The sequence below is a fragment of the Pristis pectinata genome, chromosome 2 (genome assembly GCF_009764475.1).
Source record: "Pristis pectinata isolate sPriPec2 chromosome 2, sPriPec2.1.pri, whole genome shotgun sequence".
NCBI classification, from domain to species: domain Eukaryota; kingdom Metazoa; phylum Chordata; class Chondrichthyes; order Rhinopristiformes; family Pristidae; genus Pristis; species Pristis pectinata.
In genome coordinates, this window is record NC_067406.1 from 6,906,045 (window position 1) to 6,920,799 (window position 14,755).

Consider the following 14,755-nt stretch of genomic DNA (forward strand, 5'->3'; position numbering starts at 1 on the left):
TTGTGGGCCGAAGGGCCTGTTTTGTGCTGTACTGTTCTATGTTCTATGATTCCAGAATACTAGAGGGTGAAAGGTTAAAGGAAATGTGCGGGGCAAGTTTTTCACACAGAGAGTGGTAGGTGCCTGGAATGTGCTGCCGGGTGAAGCGGTGGGAGCAGATACAATGAGACACAAGAGATTCCTCAGATGCGGGAATCTGGAGCAACACACACAAAATGCTGCAGCTGACCTGCTGAGCTCCTCCAGCATTTTGTGTGTGTTGCTGCAGATACAACAGTGGTGCTTGAGGCTACATGAACATGCAGGGAATGGAGGGATGTGGATCATATGCAGGCAGAAGGGATTAGTTTAACTTGGCATCGTGTTCAGCACAGACATGGTGGGCTGAAGGGTCTGTTCCTTTGCTGTACTGTCCGACGTTCAATGTTCTATAAGAAGGGACTTCAGAGCTTATGGTTTGGCCCTGACATTGTGGGCTGAAGGCCCTGTTCCTGTGCTGTACTGTTCTCTGCTCTATGGAATGGATTGACTGGGTAGATATTGAGAGGTTGGAGAACCCTCCACCTAAGGCATAGCCTCAGACTGACGGGTTGGCCCATGGCGAAGAAGGGAAGCAACTTCATTCTGAGAATTGTAAGTCTTTGGAGGTGTCTACTTGAGAAAGCTGTGGGTACTGAGTCACGAGAGCAGAAGAAAGAGGAACTGGAGTGAGCCATCGGACAGTAATTGATGGATCTTACAAGGACTTACAAGGATGTTGCCTGGATTGGGGAGCATGCCCTATGAAAACAGGTTGAGTGAACTTGGCCTTTTCTCCTTGGAGCAACGGAGGATGAGAGGTGACCTGATAGAGGTGTATAAGATGATAAGAGGCATTGATCGTGTGGATAGTCAGAGGCTTTTTCCCAGGGCTGAGATGGTTGCCACAAGAGGACACAGGTTTAAGGTGCTGGGGAGTAGGTACAGAGGAGATGTCAGGAGTAAGTGTTTTACTCAGAGAGTGGTGAGTGTGTGGAATGGGCTGCTGGCAACGGTGGTGGAGGCAGATACGATAGGGTCTTTTAAGAGACTTTTGGATAGGTACATGGAGCTGAGAAAAATAGAGGGCTATGGGTAAGCCAAGTAATTTCTAAGGTAGGGACATGTTCGACAAAACTTTGTGGGCCGAAGGGCCTGTATTGTGTTGTAGGTTTTCTATGTTTCTATGTTTCTATCTTTTTGAGATGAGGGAAGTTGTGACATGGAGACTGGGCAAAGTACAGTCTCAAAGCAAGGCCTTTTCCTACTTGTATGTCTTTACGATACCAGCGTCTTCAGAACAGCAAGAATAAAAGTTTTATCTATTGAATCATATTTTTATTACCTTTTTTTTACACTTCAATAACCCTTTAGCAAGTACTTTTTTTTTAAAATGATAACATTCGATTTAACATTGAAAATGAAAAATTCCAGCCAGTAATATACAGTAATGTGCAGCGTTATTTGGTACCAGGAGTTTGAGAGTCTCTGCCAGTGAGGGAGAAAAGAAACCGAAAGGGATTGTCAGACCACGGAAGCCACTGAGGTGACAGAGGTGATTTTGCTGCCATCGTCTGCCCAGGGCTGCAGGTTCTGCAGGGCATAAAGGGAAGCGTTGTGGACACAGAGCGGGTCCTGTTGAATGGGCTGAGTCAGTGACTTCTGGAAGGCCTCCTGTTGAAGTTGGATCATCAGTCGGTTTGCCTGTTGCCGCTCAGCTTCCCGTTCCTCGGCCGTCTGCCTCCTGGTTTAACAAAGAAACCACAGGGAAAACTGCTTCAGAGGAGTGTGGTGACGCATTGTCCTAGAGTCATGGTGTCATGGAGTTATACAGCACAGAAACAGGCCCTTCAGCCCAACTCGTCCATGCTGACCAAGTTGTCTAATTGAGTTAGTCCCATTTGCCTGTATCCCTGTAAACCTTTCCTATCCATGTACCTATCCAAATGCCTTTTAAATGCAATTGTACCCACCACGCAAGCCAACCTCCCCTTCGTCCACAGTTCCCACTGCCTCGGGAAAGCAGCCAACATAATGAAGGACCCTTCCCACCCTGGACATTCTATCCTCTCCCCCCTCCCAACAGGCAGCAGATACAAAAGCCAGAGAGCACGTACCACCAGGTTCAAGGACAGCTTCTATCCTGCTGTTATCAGACTCTTGAACAGATCTCTCATACACTGAAGTTGAACTCTGGATCTCCCAATCTACCTCGTCATGGCCCTTGCATTTTATTTCCACTGCACTTTCTCTGTAACTGTAACACTATATTCTGCATTCTGTTTTCTGTTACTACCTCAATGTACTTATGCACAGAATGATCTGTCTGGATGGTACGCAAACAAAAGATTTTCACTGTACCTCGGTACATGTGACAATAATATACCAATATCAACACTACTTCCTCTGGCAGCCCTTTGCATATACTCACAACCCTCTTTTCCTCCATTAGTTGGCACGGTTTTAATACTCAACAGCTCAAATTGTTTCTAGACTTATCAATGGTGGTGCTGTTCTTCCCAAGTGAACAGTCAGAGACTTTTTCCCAGGGTGAAAATGGCTAATATGAGGGGACATAATTTTAAGGTGATTAGAGGAAGGTATAAGGGGGTTGTCAGGGGTAAGTTTTTTTACACAGAGTGGAGGGTGTGTGGAACGCACTGCTGGCAGAGGTTTTGGGGGCCGATATGTTAGGGACATTCCTTCTGTGGGGGGAAAGGAATTTTCAATGGTTTGGATCAATAATTCCTTTCCTCCCACAGATGCTGCTCGACCCACTGAGTCCCTTCAGCAGATTGTTTGTTGCTCCAGATTCCAGCATCTGCAGTCTCTTGTGTCTCTGAGCTTTACCTTCTACCAGTTAACTGAAATCTCTATCCCAATTATCAACCTCTCTGTTAAGGAAAACAGACGTTTGCTGTTTACTGTTTCCAGGCTTTTCATAATCTTGGATGCTTCAAGAGGTGTGTCAAATCAGGGATAAGATATCTTTATTAGTCACATGTACATCGAAACAAACAGTGAAATACATCTTTTGCATAGAGTGTTCTGGGGGCAGCCCGCAAGTGTCGCCACGCTTCTGGCGCCAACATAGCATGTCCACAACTTCCTAACCTGTACGTCTTTGGAATGTGGGAGGAAACTGGAGCACCCGGAGGAAACCCACGCAGACACGGGGAGAACATACAAACTCCTTACGGACAGTGGCCGGAATTGAACATGGGTCACTGGTGCTGTAATAGCGTTACGCTAACTGCTACACTACCATGCCTGCCCTAAGAGAATGTGTTATCTGTGTCTCAATTTCTCTCAATGCTGTCAGAAGGTGCTGAGCTCAAATTCAGAATTTCAGTCTTAGGGCAAAATCCACGCTGACACATTGCAAAAGCAAGAGGGTGCTGCACTGTCAAAGGTGGTGTCCTTCGAAACTGAAGCTCCACTTGTTCCCTTGGGTGGATGTAAAAGGTTCGTGACACTGTTTCCAAGAAGGACAGTGGAGATTTTCCCAGCATCCTGGCCAATATTACCATAGAACACTACAGCACAGTGCTGGCCCTTCGACCCACAATGTTGTGCCGACATTTTATCCTGCTCTAAGAGCTATCTAACCTTTCCCTCCTACATAACCTTCCATTTCTCTATCATTCATGTGTCTATCTAAAAGTCTCTTAAATGTCCTTAAAGTATCTGCCCCCACAACCTCTACAGGCAGTGCGTTCCACACACCCACCACTCTCTGTGTAAAAAACTTACCTCTGACATCCCCCTTATATCTTCCTCCAATCACCTTAAAATTATGCCCCCTCGTGTTAGCCATTGTCGCCCTGGGAAAAAGTCTCTGACTGTCCACTCGATCTACGCCTCTTATCATCTTGTTCACCTCTATCAAGTCACCTCTCATCGTCCTTCTCTCCAAAGAGAAAAGCCCTAGCTCACTCAACCTATCCTCCTGAGATCACTTCACCAACCCTCTAACAAACTTCTACAGATGTACTGTGGAACAGATGTACTGTTGAAAGTACTGTTGACTGGTTGCATCATGGTTGGTATGATAATTCCAATACGCAGGAACGTAAGAAGCTGCAGAGAGTAGTGGACTCTGCCCAATACATCACGGGCACATCCCTCCCCACCGTCGGGAGTATCTACAGGAGGCGCTGCCTCAAGAAGGCAACATCCAACATCAAAGTTCCCCACCATCCGGGCCATGCCATCTTCTTGCAGCTACCATTGGGCAGGAGGTACAGAAGCCTGAAGTCCCACACCACCAGGTTCAGGAACAGCTACTTCCCTTCAACCATTCGGTTCTTGAACCAACCAGCACAACCCTAATCACTACAACTCAATGACCACTTTGATCACTTTGCACTAAAATGGACTTCATGTGTTTATTTTGTTCTTATTGTGTTTTTTTTTTATAAAATTGGGTGTAATTTATGTTTAATTTATGTTTTTCTTGTGAATGCTGCTTACCTGATGCTACGTGCCTGTGATACTGCTGCAAGTAAGTTTTTCATTGCACCTGTGCATACATGTATCATGGCTTGGTACAGCAACTGTTCTGCCCAGGACCGCAAGAAACTGCAGAGCGTTGTGGACACAGCCCAGCACATTACAGAAACCAACCTCCCCTCCTTGGAGTCTGTCTTTACCTCTCGCTGCCTTGGCGAAGCAGCCAGCATAATCAAAGACCCCACCCACCTGGGTCATTCTCTCTTCCCTCAGGTAGAAGATACAGGAGCCTGAGGGCACATACCACCACACTTAAGGACAGCTTCTACCCCACTGTGATAAGACTATTGAACTGTTCCCTTATACGATGAGATGGACTCTGACCTCACGATCTACCTTGTTGTGACCTTGCACCTTATTGCACTGCACGTTCTCTGTAGCTGTGACACTTTACTCTGTACTGTTATTGTTTTACCTGTACAACCTCAATGCACTCTGTACTAACTCAATGTAACTGCACTGTGTAATGAATTGACCTGTACGATCGGTTTGTAAGACAAACTTTTCACTGTACCTCGGTACAAGTGACAATAATAAGCCAACACCAATACCAATACCAATATACTTGTGCATATGATAATAAACTTGACTTTGACAATGAATCCAACCACTGCCCCTCCATAGACTCTGTCTACACTTCCCACTGCCTTGGGAAAGTAGCCAATATAATAAAGGAACCTCAAACCAAGCCCCTCCCCACCCCACCATGCTTCTTCCCTTTCCTTGCCTTTTTTTTTCTACCTTTTTTCCCCTTTCTCTCCTTACCTCTGACCCATCCCCGGGTGGATCTGCTCTCCCCTCCTCCCCCACACCTGCCTATCACCATCTCTTACCTGCATCTACCTGTCACCACCCTGTGCCCACCCCGCCTACCCTCTTTTGTCCACCTATCACTGCTCTGCTTTTCCCTCCTATATATTGGGCTTCCCCTTTTCCTACCTTCAGTCCTGAAGAAGGGTCCTGACCCGAAACGTTGACTGCCTGCTTTTCTCCACGGATGCTGCCTGGCCTGCCGAGTTCCTCCAGCATCCTCGTGTTTTTCATCTAGATTCCAGCATCTGCAGCCCTTTGTTTCTCTAATAAAGGATCCCTCTCACCCACCCTGGTCATTCTCTCTTCTTCCTCTTCCATTGGACAGAAAATACAATGAGAACACGTACCACCAGGCTCAAGGACAGCTTCTATCCTGCTGTTATCAGACTCTCAAATGGACCTCTTGTATGCTAAAGATGAACTCTTGGTCTCTCAGTCTACCTCGTCGTGACCCTTGCACTTTATTTGTCTGCCTGCACTGCACTTTCTCTGTAAATGTAACACTATATTCTGCATTCTTTTTCCTTTTTACTACCTCGATGTAATTATGTATAGAATGATTGCAAGTAGAACAAAAGCCTTTCACTGTATCTCAGTACATGTAGCAATAATAAACCAATTACAGTGGTGAAAACAAAATTACTTTGGATTTAATCCACCACTCCTCATTTCTTGAGGCTGCAGGAACTGGAATTAGTCCTATCGTAAGAACAGAAGAACTAGGAGCAGGAGGAGGCCATCTGGCCCGTCGAGCCTGCTCCGCCATTCAATAAGATCATGGCTGATCTGGTCATGGACTCAGGTCCACCTACCTGCCCATTTCCCGTAAACCTAAATTCCCCTACTATCCAAAAATCTATGTAACTCTCTCTTAAATATATTTTAAGAGGTCGCCGCTACTGCTTCCCTGGACAGAGAATTCCACAGATTCTCTACTCTCTGGGAAAAGCAGTTTCTCCTCATCTCCGTCCTAAATCTACTCCCCTGAATCCAGAGACTATGTTCCCTAGTTCTAGTCCTGCGAATACCTCCTCTGGCCCAACTTTTGTTTCTTTGCCTATCCATTATCATCTCCCATTTTACCTGGTGTTACCATGGTACCACAACAGTAAATTTATTTGTCCAATAGTCTGAAAGCTTGAATAATGACCCAGAGATAGGAGTCCATACTTAAATTCAGTTAGCTATGTTAACAGGAACACAATGTTAGTGTCTGTAATGGTGACTGTGAAACTACTGAATTGTCATTGCCAACTAATACACTTTAGGGAACAAAATTTCCCTCAATGTCAGAAAAATAAAAGAGCTGGTCATTGTCTTCAGGAAAAGGGGCAGTGCACATGCACTTGTCTACCAGCTTCCCCTTCATGGACTCTGTCTATACCTCTCGCTGCCTTGGTGAAGCAGCCAGCATAATCAAAGACCTCACCCAGGTTATTCTCTCCTCTCGCATCAGGCAGAAGATACAGGAGCCTGAGGAACACACCACCATGCTCAAGGACAGCTTCTATCCCATGGTGATAAGACCATTGAACGGTTCCCTTATACGATGAGATGGATTATGACCTCACGATCTACCTTGTTGTGACCTTGCACCTTATTGTCTACCTGCAATGCCCTTGCCCTGTAGCTGTGACACTTTACTCTGTATTCTGTTATTGTTTTTACCCTGTACTACCTCAATGCACAGTGTAATGAATTGATCTGTACGAACGGTATGCAGGGCAGGTTTTTCACTGTACCTTGGTACAAGTGACAATAATAAACCAATACCAAAATTTGGCTTTGTTCCCTGGGTTTAGTTTACACATGTAATCCACACCTGCAGTAGAGCCTGTCCATTACTAAGACTGTAGTGTGAACCATGAGCTTTTCTGTCTTCACATTAACAGTGATGGTGTTAACAGCATGATGGGCTGATTGGAATGGGTGCAAAAACTATTCAATTTAATTCAAACTGGGCAATAATTATTGGTCTTATACAGCATGGAAACAGACCCTTCAACCTATTGATTCCGTGTCAACCATCAACCACCCATTTACACTAATCCTGCACTAATCCGATATAAGTCACACCACATTCCCAACTATTCCCACTGCTACACAGGAGGGGAGATTTACAGCGGCCAATTAACCTGCCAACCTGGAGCAACAAACAATCTGCTGGAGGAACTCAGCAGGTCGAGCAGCATCCGTGGGGGGAATGGAATTGTTGACGTTTTGTGTCAAAAGCCCCGAAATGTCAACAATTCCTTTCCCTCCCCACAGATGCTGATCGACCCGCTGAGTTCCTCGAGCAGACTGTTTGTTGCTCCGGATTCGAGCATCCGGAGTTCTCTGGTGTCTCCAAGCTACCAACCTGAACATCTCTGAGATTTGGGAGGAAGCCAAAGTACCTACAGGAAACCCAGTCACAGGGAGAACAAGCAAATTCCACACAGACAACATTGGATTGAACTCAGGTCTCTGGGCTGTGAGGTAATGACCACTCGCTGTCTCTTCTATGTTAGTCAGGCTGGCATTGGCTTTTTAGACTTTCCTCCTCACCCATAATTGGACTACTCCGCCCCAGTTTTTTCCCTGGATCTGTACTCGCTTATAAATCTCTACCACTTTTAATGAAACGTCATCAGACAGGGGAATTCAGTTGAATGTTAACTGTCATGCCCAATGATGTAACTGCACTGTGTAATGAATTGACCTGGAAGATCGGTTTGTAAGACAAGTTTTTCACTGTACCTCGGTACAAGTGACAATAATAAACCAATACCAATACCAATACCAATGAAAACTGATGATACTGTCTGCAATGTTGCTACTCACAGCTACCATCGGGCAGGAGGTACAGAAGCCTGAAGTCCCACACCATCAGGTTTAAAAACAGCTACTTTCCTACAACCAAATGGAGACCAGATGAAGGGTCTGGACCCAAAACATCGACTGTCCATTTCCCTCCAAAGATGCTCCCTGACCCGTTGAGATCCCCCAGCACTTTGTGTGTTGCTTTCCTACAACCATCATGTTCTTGAACCAACCTAAACCTTAATCACTACCTCAGCAACAGAACACTACGGACCACCTCTTGCACTACTGTGGACTTGTCTCTGAATGTGTTTGTTTTGCACTGACCTCTTGTCTTGCAGTCTTTTTTTTCTCTTCACTGTCTTGTATAATTTATGTCCTGTGTGTTGTCTGTACCTACGTACCTGTGATGCTGCTGCAAGTAAGTTTTTCATTGTACCTGTACCTCACCGTACTTGTGACAATAAACTCGACTTGACATGCACACTGGTTTAGCATCTCACTGGATTTTACTCTCTGTTGAAGACATGGGGCAGTAATATTGTGCAGAGCGTAAAACCAGGTTCTTGATGACATAAGAATTACAAAGGGAGTCAATCTTCTTGCCATGATGTCTGCTGCATATTCAGAATCATGACTGACCTTACACCCTTACTTCACCTGCATTCATTATCCCCCCTTCCTCGATTCCCTTTGTGTCCAAATATTGGTCATTCACTCTCTTAAACGTACTGAACAAATGAGTATACGCAGCGTCTGAGGTAGAGAATTCACAGTCCCTTAAGTGCAAAATGTTCTCTCCAGTCCTTTATGACTGAGTCCTTTCCCTTAGACTGCATTGCTTGGTTCAAGACTCCCCTGTGATTGAAAACAGCCTCTTAGCATCAATGAAGTTCCTTAAAAATTTATAAATGTCAATGAAATCAATATTCATTCTTCTGAACTCTGTCGGCGCAGTCTACTCAATGCCTCCTCAGTGGGCAATCCCCTGATCCCAGAAATCAATTTAGTGCTCTCTCTCTGAGGCAAGTATATCATTCCTTAAATTAGAAGAGCAAAGTTCACATTCCCACCCAATCACCAGCAAATGTGTTCTGTATCTCCTGGTTTCACCATTGGTAATTGGTTTATTATTGTCACATGTACCGAGATGCAGCGAAAAGCTTTTGTTTGCGTGCCATCCAGACAGATCATTCTGTATATAAATACATCGAGGTAGTACAAAAAGAAAAACAATAACAGAATCCAGAATACAGTGTTACTGTTACAGAGAAAGTGCAGTGCAGGCAGACGATAAGGTGCAAGGGCCATGATGAGGTATTGGTATTGGTATTGGTTTATTATTGTCACTTGTACCGAGGTACAGTGAAAAACTTGTCTTGCATACTGTTCATACAGATCAATTCATTACACAGTGCATTGAGGTAGTACAGGGTAAAAACAATAACAGAATACAGAGTAAAGTGTCACAGCTACAGGGAAATGCATTGCACGTAGACAATAAGGTTCAAGGTCATAACAAGACTGAGAGACTGAGAGATAAAATGTTCACCTTTAAAGAACAAGAGGTCCGTTCAATAGTTTTATAACTGGGATAGAAGCTGTCCTTGAGCCTGTTGGTACATGTTCTCAAGCTTTTGTATCTTCTGTCCAATGGAAGGGGGAGAAGAGAGAACATCCAGGGTGGGTGGGGTCTTTGATTATGTTGGCTGCTTTCCCGAGGTAGCGAGAAATGTAGACAGAGTCCATGGAGGGGAGGCTGGTTTTTGTAATGTGCTGGGCTGTGCCACAACTCTCTGCAAGTTCTTGCGACCGTGGGCAGAGCAGTTGCCGTATCAAGCTGTGATGCATCTGGATAGGAGGCTTTCTATGGTGCATTGGTAAGAATTGGTGAGGGTCAAAAGAGACATGCCGAATTTCCTTAGCTTTCTGAAGAAGTAGAGGCACTCTTGTGCTTTCTTCTTTCACTCTCCCCTCTGTCCTTGCTTGTCTCCTATTTACACCTCCTCAGCTGCGATTAATAAGCTTGAACCACCGCCACTTTAACACATTGGTATGAGTCAGTCTCTTTTGGTCTCCACCCCATCACACACCTTTCCTTTGCTCTCTCCGCCCCCTTCCCGCTTCTCCGCAACTCGAAACGTGCCTGGTTTCTAAACTACTGCAGCGCTTATGCCTGTTTTCCAACTCTTTCTACTTCTGAAATATAACTTGCGCAGATGCTGCCTGACCTGCTGAGTATTCCTAGTTCTGGTTTTCCCCACAGCATCTGCAGATTTTTGCTTTCTATTTTCCCACCTATTCACCTCGGTTTTCCCATGGTTAAAATAATGTTTGTTGACTGCTTTTTCCTCCACAGGGGCTGGATGTTTCCAGCATTTCCAGTTTCTGTGCAGTAAAAAACGAACTGCTAGAGGAGCTCAGCGGGTCAGGCAGCATCTGTGGAGCCAAAGGAACGGTCGACATTTCGGGTTGAGACCCTGCTTCAGGACTGTGTCTCCTGTTTTTATTTCTGATTTCCAGTCTCTCTTTAATCCTGATTCCTGTCTGCAAAGCCTTCACTGCCTGGTATGGAGGCTACAGTGCACAGGATCGCAAGAGGCTGCGGAGGGTTGTGGACTCAGCCAGCTCCATCACAGGCACAACCTTCACTGCCATCGAGGACATCTTCAAGAGGCAGTGTCTTAAGAAGGCGGCATCCATCATTAAGGACCCTCATCATCCAGGACATGCCCCCTTCTCGTTACTGCCATTGGGGAGGGGAGGAGGTACAGGAGCCTGAAGACCCACACTCATCGATTCAGGAACAGCTTCTTCCCCTCTGCCATCAGATTCCTGAACAGTCCATGAACCCATGAACACTACCTCATTATTCCCTTTTTTTGCACTATTTATTTATTTTTGTAATTTAATGTAATTTTATGTCATTGCACTGTACTGCTACCGCAAAACAACAAATTTCACGTCATATAAGTCAGTGATAATAAATCTGATGCTGATTCTGATTCATAGCAAATCTCTCAGCTACTCCCCTCCGCAGAAACATAACTCAATATCACTTAGTGTAAACAAGAGACTGCAGATGCTGGAACCTGGAGCAAGAAACAAACATCTCCGCTGCACGTCCTTGGGAGGAAACCGCAGCACTCAGAGCAACCCCACGCAACAGGGAGAACGTAAGAGCTCCATGCGGGATCGAACCTCGTTCCCTTGAGATGTAAGACAGCAGCTCTCTTTGCTGCAACACTTACCGCCAACTACCTGCCTTTTCACCATATCCCTTAGTATATTCAGTCAAGCAAAATCCATCAACCTCAGATTCAAAATTCACAATTAAACATTCACAGAATGTAACTACGGTCATTGTTGGTTCATAGATTCATAGAGTTATATTGGATGGAAACAACCCTTCAGTCCAACCCCTATCTAAACTAATTCCATTTGTCTGTGTTTCACCCATATCCCTCTGAACCATTCCTATCCATCAACCAATCCAAATGTCTTTTAAATATTGAAATTATACCTGCCACCAGGATCAAGGACAGCTTCTATCTCGCTGTTATAAGACTATTGAATGGTTCCCTAGTATGATAAGATGGACTCTTCACCTCACAATCTACCTTGTCATGGCCTTGCACCTTACTGTTTGCCTGCACTGCATGTTCTCTATAGGGGATGAGAGGAGATTAGAAGAATGAGGGGAGATTTGATAGAGGTTTACAAAATTATGAGGGGCATAGACAGAGTAAATGCGAGTTGGCTCTTTCCACCTAGATTAGGAGAGATAAGTACGAGAGGACATGACTTTAAGGTGAAAGGGGAGAGGTGTAGGGAGAACATTAGGGGGAACTTCTTCACTCAGAGAGTGGTGGGAGTGTGGAATGACCTGCCATCTGATGTAGTAAATGCGGGCTCACTCTTAAGTTTTAAGAATAAATTGGATAGATACATGGACGGGAGAGGTCTGGAGGGTTATGGACTGGGTGCAAGTCAATGGGACCAGCGGAATAAAGTTTCGGCACAGACTAGAAGGGCCAAATGGCCTGTTTTCTGTGCTGTAGTGTTCTATGGTTCTAGGGTTCTAACTGTAACACTTTATTCTGCATTCTGTTATTGTTTTACCTTGTACTACCTCAATGTACTGATGTGGTGAAATGATCTGTATGAACAGTATACAAGTTTTTCACTGTATCTCAGTACGTGACAATAATAAACCAATACCAATACAATCTACCTCGTTATGACCTTGCATCTTATTGTCCACCTGCACTGCACTTTCTCTGTAACTGTAACACTTTATTCTGCATTCTGTTATTGTTTTACCTTGTACTACCTCAATGTACTGATGTGGTGAAATGATCTGTATGAACAGTATACAAGTTTTTCACTGTATCTCAGTACGTGACAATAATAAACCAATACCAATACAATCTACCTCGTTATGACCTTGCATCTTATTGTCTACCTGCACTGCACTTTCTCTGTAACTGTAACACTTTATTCTGCATTCTGTTATTGTTTTACCCTGTACTACCTCAATGCACCATGTAATCAATTGATCTGTATGAAGGCAAGACAAGTTTTCCACTGTATCTCAGTTCATGTGACAATAATAAACTAATTTACCAATTTGCCTCTATTAATTCCTCTGGCAGTTCATTCCATCGACCCACTACCGCCTTTATGAAAAACTTGCTGCTTAGTTCCCCATTAAATCTTTTCCCTCTCCCCTTAAACCTATTGCCTCCAGTTTTGGACTCCAGTACCTGTGGAAAAGCACTGTGATTATCTACCTTATCTATGTTGAGAAGAATAAAAGGTGATCTTATTGAATTTCTAACACCTAGTGTGTAGAAGTGTTTCATAATTTTATTGCTAATAGGTCAGACTCCACAATTTTAACTCTGCCTCAGTGACAGGGTCCCTGGACCAACAGAAATTGTTTCTCTCCATTCATTCAATTAGTTCCCCTTAATATACTGAAAACTTCAATTTTTTTTACAGTGTGGTAACAGGCCCTTCTGGCCCAACGAGTCCGCGCCGCCCATTTTAAACCCAAATTAACCTACCCATACGTCTTTGCAATGTGGGAGGAAACCGGAGCACCCGGAGGAAACCCACTCAGACACGGGAGAACGTACAAACTCCTTACAGACAGCGACGGGAATCGAAACCCGATCGCTGGTGCTGTTATAGCGTCGTGCTATGGAGAGGGTCAGCACCTTTAAATTCCTGGGTGTTAACATATCGGATGAGCTGTCTTGGGCCCAGCAGATAGATGCAATCAAAGCCAGCATCTTTCTTAGAAGGCTAAGGATATTCGGCATGTGAACAAACACTCTAACAAACTTCTACAGATGAAAGTATCCTGACCGGTTGCATTATGGTCTGGTACAGCAATTTGAATGCGCAGGAACATAAGAAGCTGCAGAGAGTAGTGGACTCAGCCCAATACATCACTGGTACATCCCTCCCCACCATCAGGAAGGCAACATCTATCATCAAAGATCCCCACCATCCAGCACATTCCATCTTCTCACAGCTACTGTCGGGCAGGAGGTACAGAAGCCTAAAGTCCCACACCACCAGGTTCAGGAACAGCTACTTCCGTTCAACCATTCCGTTCTTGAACCAACCTGCACAACCCTAATCACTACCTCAGTACAGCAACACTATGACCACTTTGACCACTTTGCAATACAATGGACGTTTTTTTGTTCTAATTATGTTCTTTCTTGAATAATCTATGTATAATTTACATTTAATTTATCATTTTCTTGTGAATGTGCCTCTAATGCTATGTGATGCTGCTGCAAGTAAGATTTTCATTGCACCTGTGCACACATGGACTCGTGCATATAACAATAAGCTCAACTTTGACTTTCGACCTGGTATGTAAATCTACGCCATGTTCCCTCCAGTATATCCCTCCTAAAATAAACAGAGACCATCAGCAGGACACACAGCATCTCTGGAGAGAGATACAGAGGTAAGGTTTTCTGTCAATGACCCTTTGTCAGAACAGTGTCACTCCCAGACCCACTCACTACGTCCCAGGTAAGGTCCCAGGTACTATAGCTGGAGCAGAATTCTAAATCCTTATGTCCTGATCCTATAGAATAAAGATCAGAACTTTATTGGTGGTTTTGATTACGTTCTGCACCTGCCCATGGTCGTTTAATGACCTGTGCATACAGACACTCCCCCACACCCTCCTGCCCCAAGTCACTTTGGACCTTCACAACTCCCAACCTTTTTTTTGTCTTACGGTACCGGGTCGCAACTGCAAGGAATGCCGAGGACTTCAATACTGGGGCAGCAAGTGCACGGTGGCAGCGGAGGGGCGGGAGGGGGGCAGCGGAGGGGCGGGAGGGGGGCCGGTGGCAGCGGAGGGGCGGGAGGGGGGCAGCGGAGGGGCGGGAGGGGGGCAGCGGAGGGGCGAGGGGAGGGCAGCGGAGGGGCGGGAGGGGGGCCGGTGGCAGTGGAGGGGCAGGAGGGGGGCAGCGGAGGGGCGGGAGGGGGGCCGGTGGCAGTGGAGGGGCGGGAGGGGGGCCGGTGGCAGCGGAGGGGCGGGAGGGGGGCCGGTGGCAGTGGAGGGGCGGGAGGGGGG

The 14,755-nt window shown here is 45.4% G+C and overlaps 1 protein-coding gene across 1 annotated transcript in view; it reads right to left on the reverse strand.

The window, feature by feature from the left end:
- Positions 1–1,505: 1,505 nt before the first annotated feature.
- The window catches only part of LOC127587314 (T-cell leukemia homeobox protein 1-like), a 65,401-nt gene continuing 52,151 nt past the window's right edge, over positions 1,506–14,755 (reverse strand). The window contains exon 3 of the mRNA XM_052045584.1: positions 1,506–1,762. Coding sequence (XP_051901544.1) covers positions 1,543–1,762 — 220 coding nt within the window. The 3' untranslated portion in view covers positions 1,506–1,542. The remainder of the gene's footprint in view (positions 1,763–14,755) is intronic.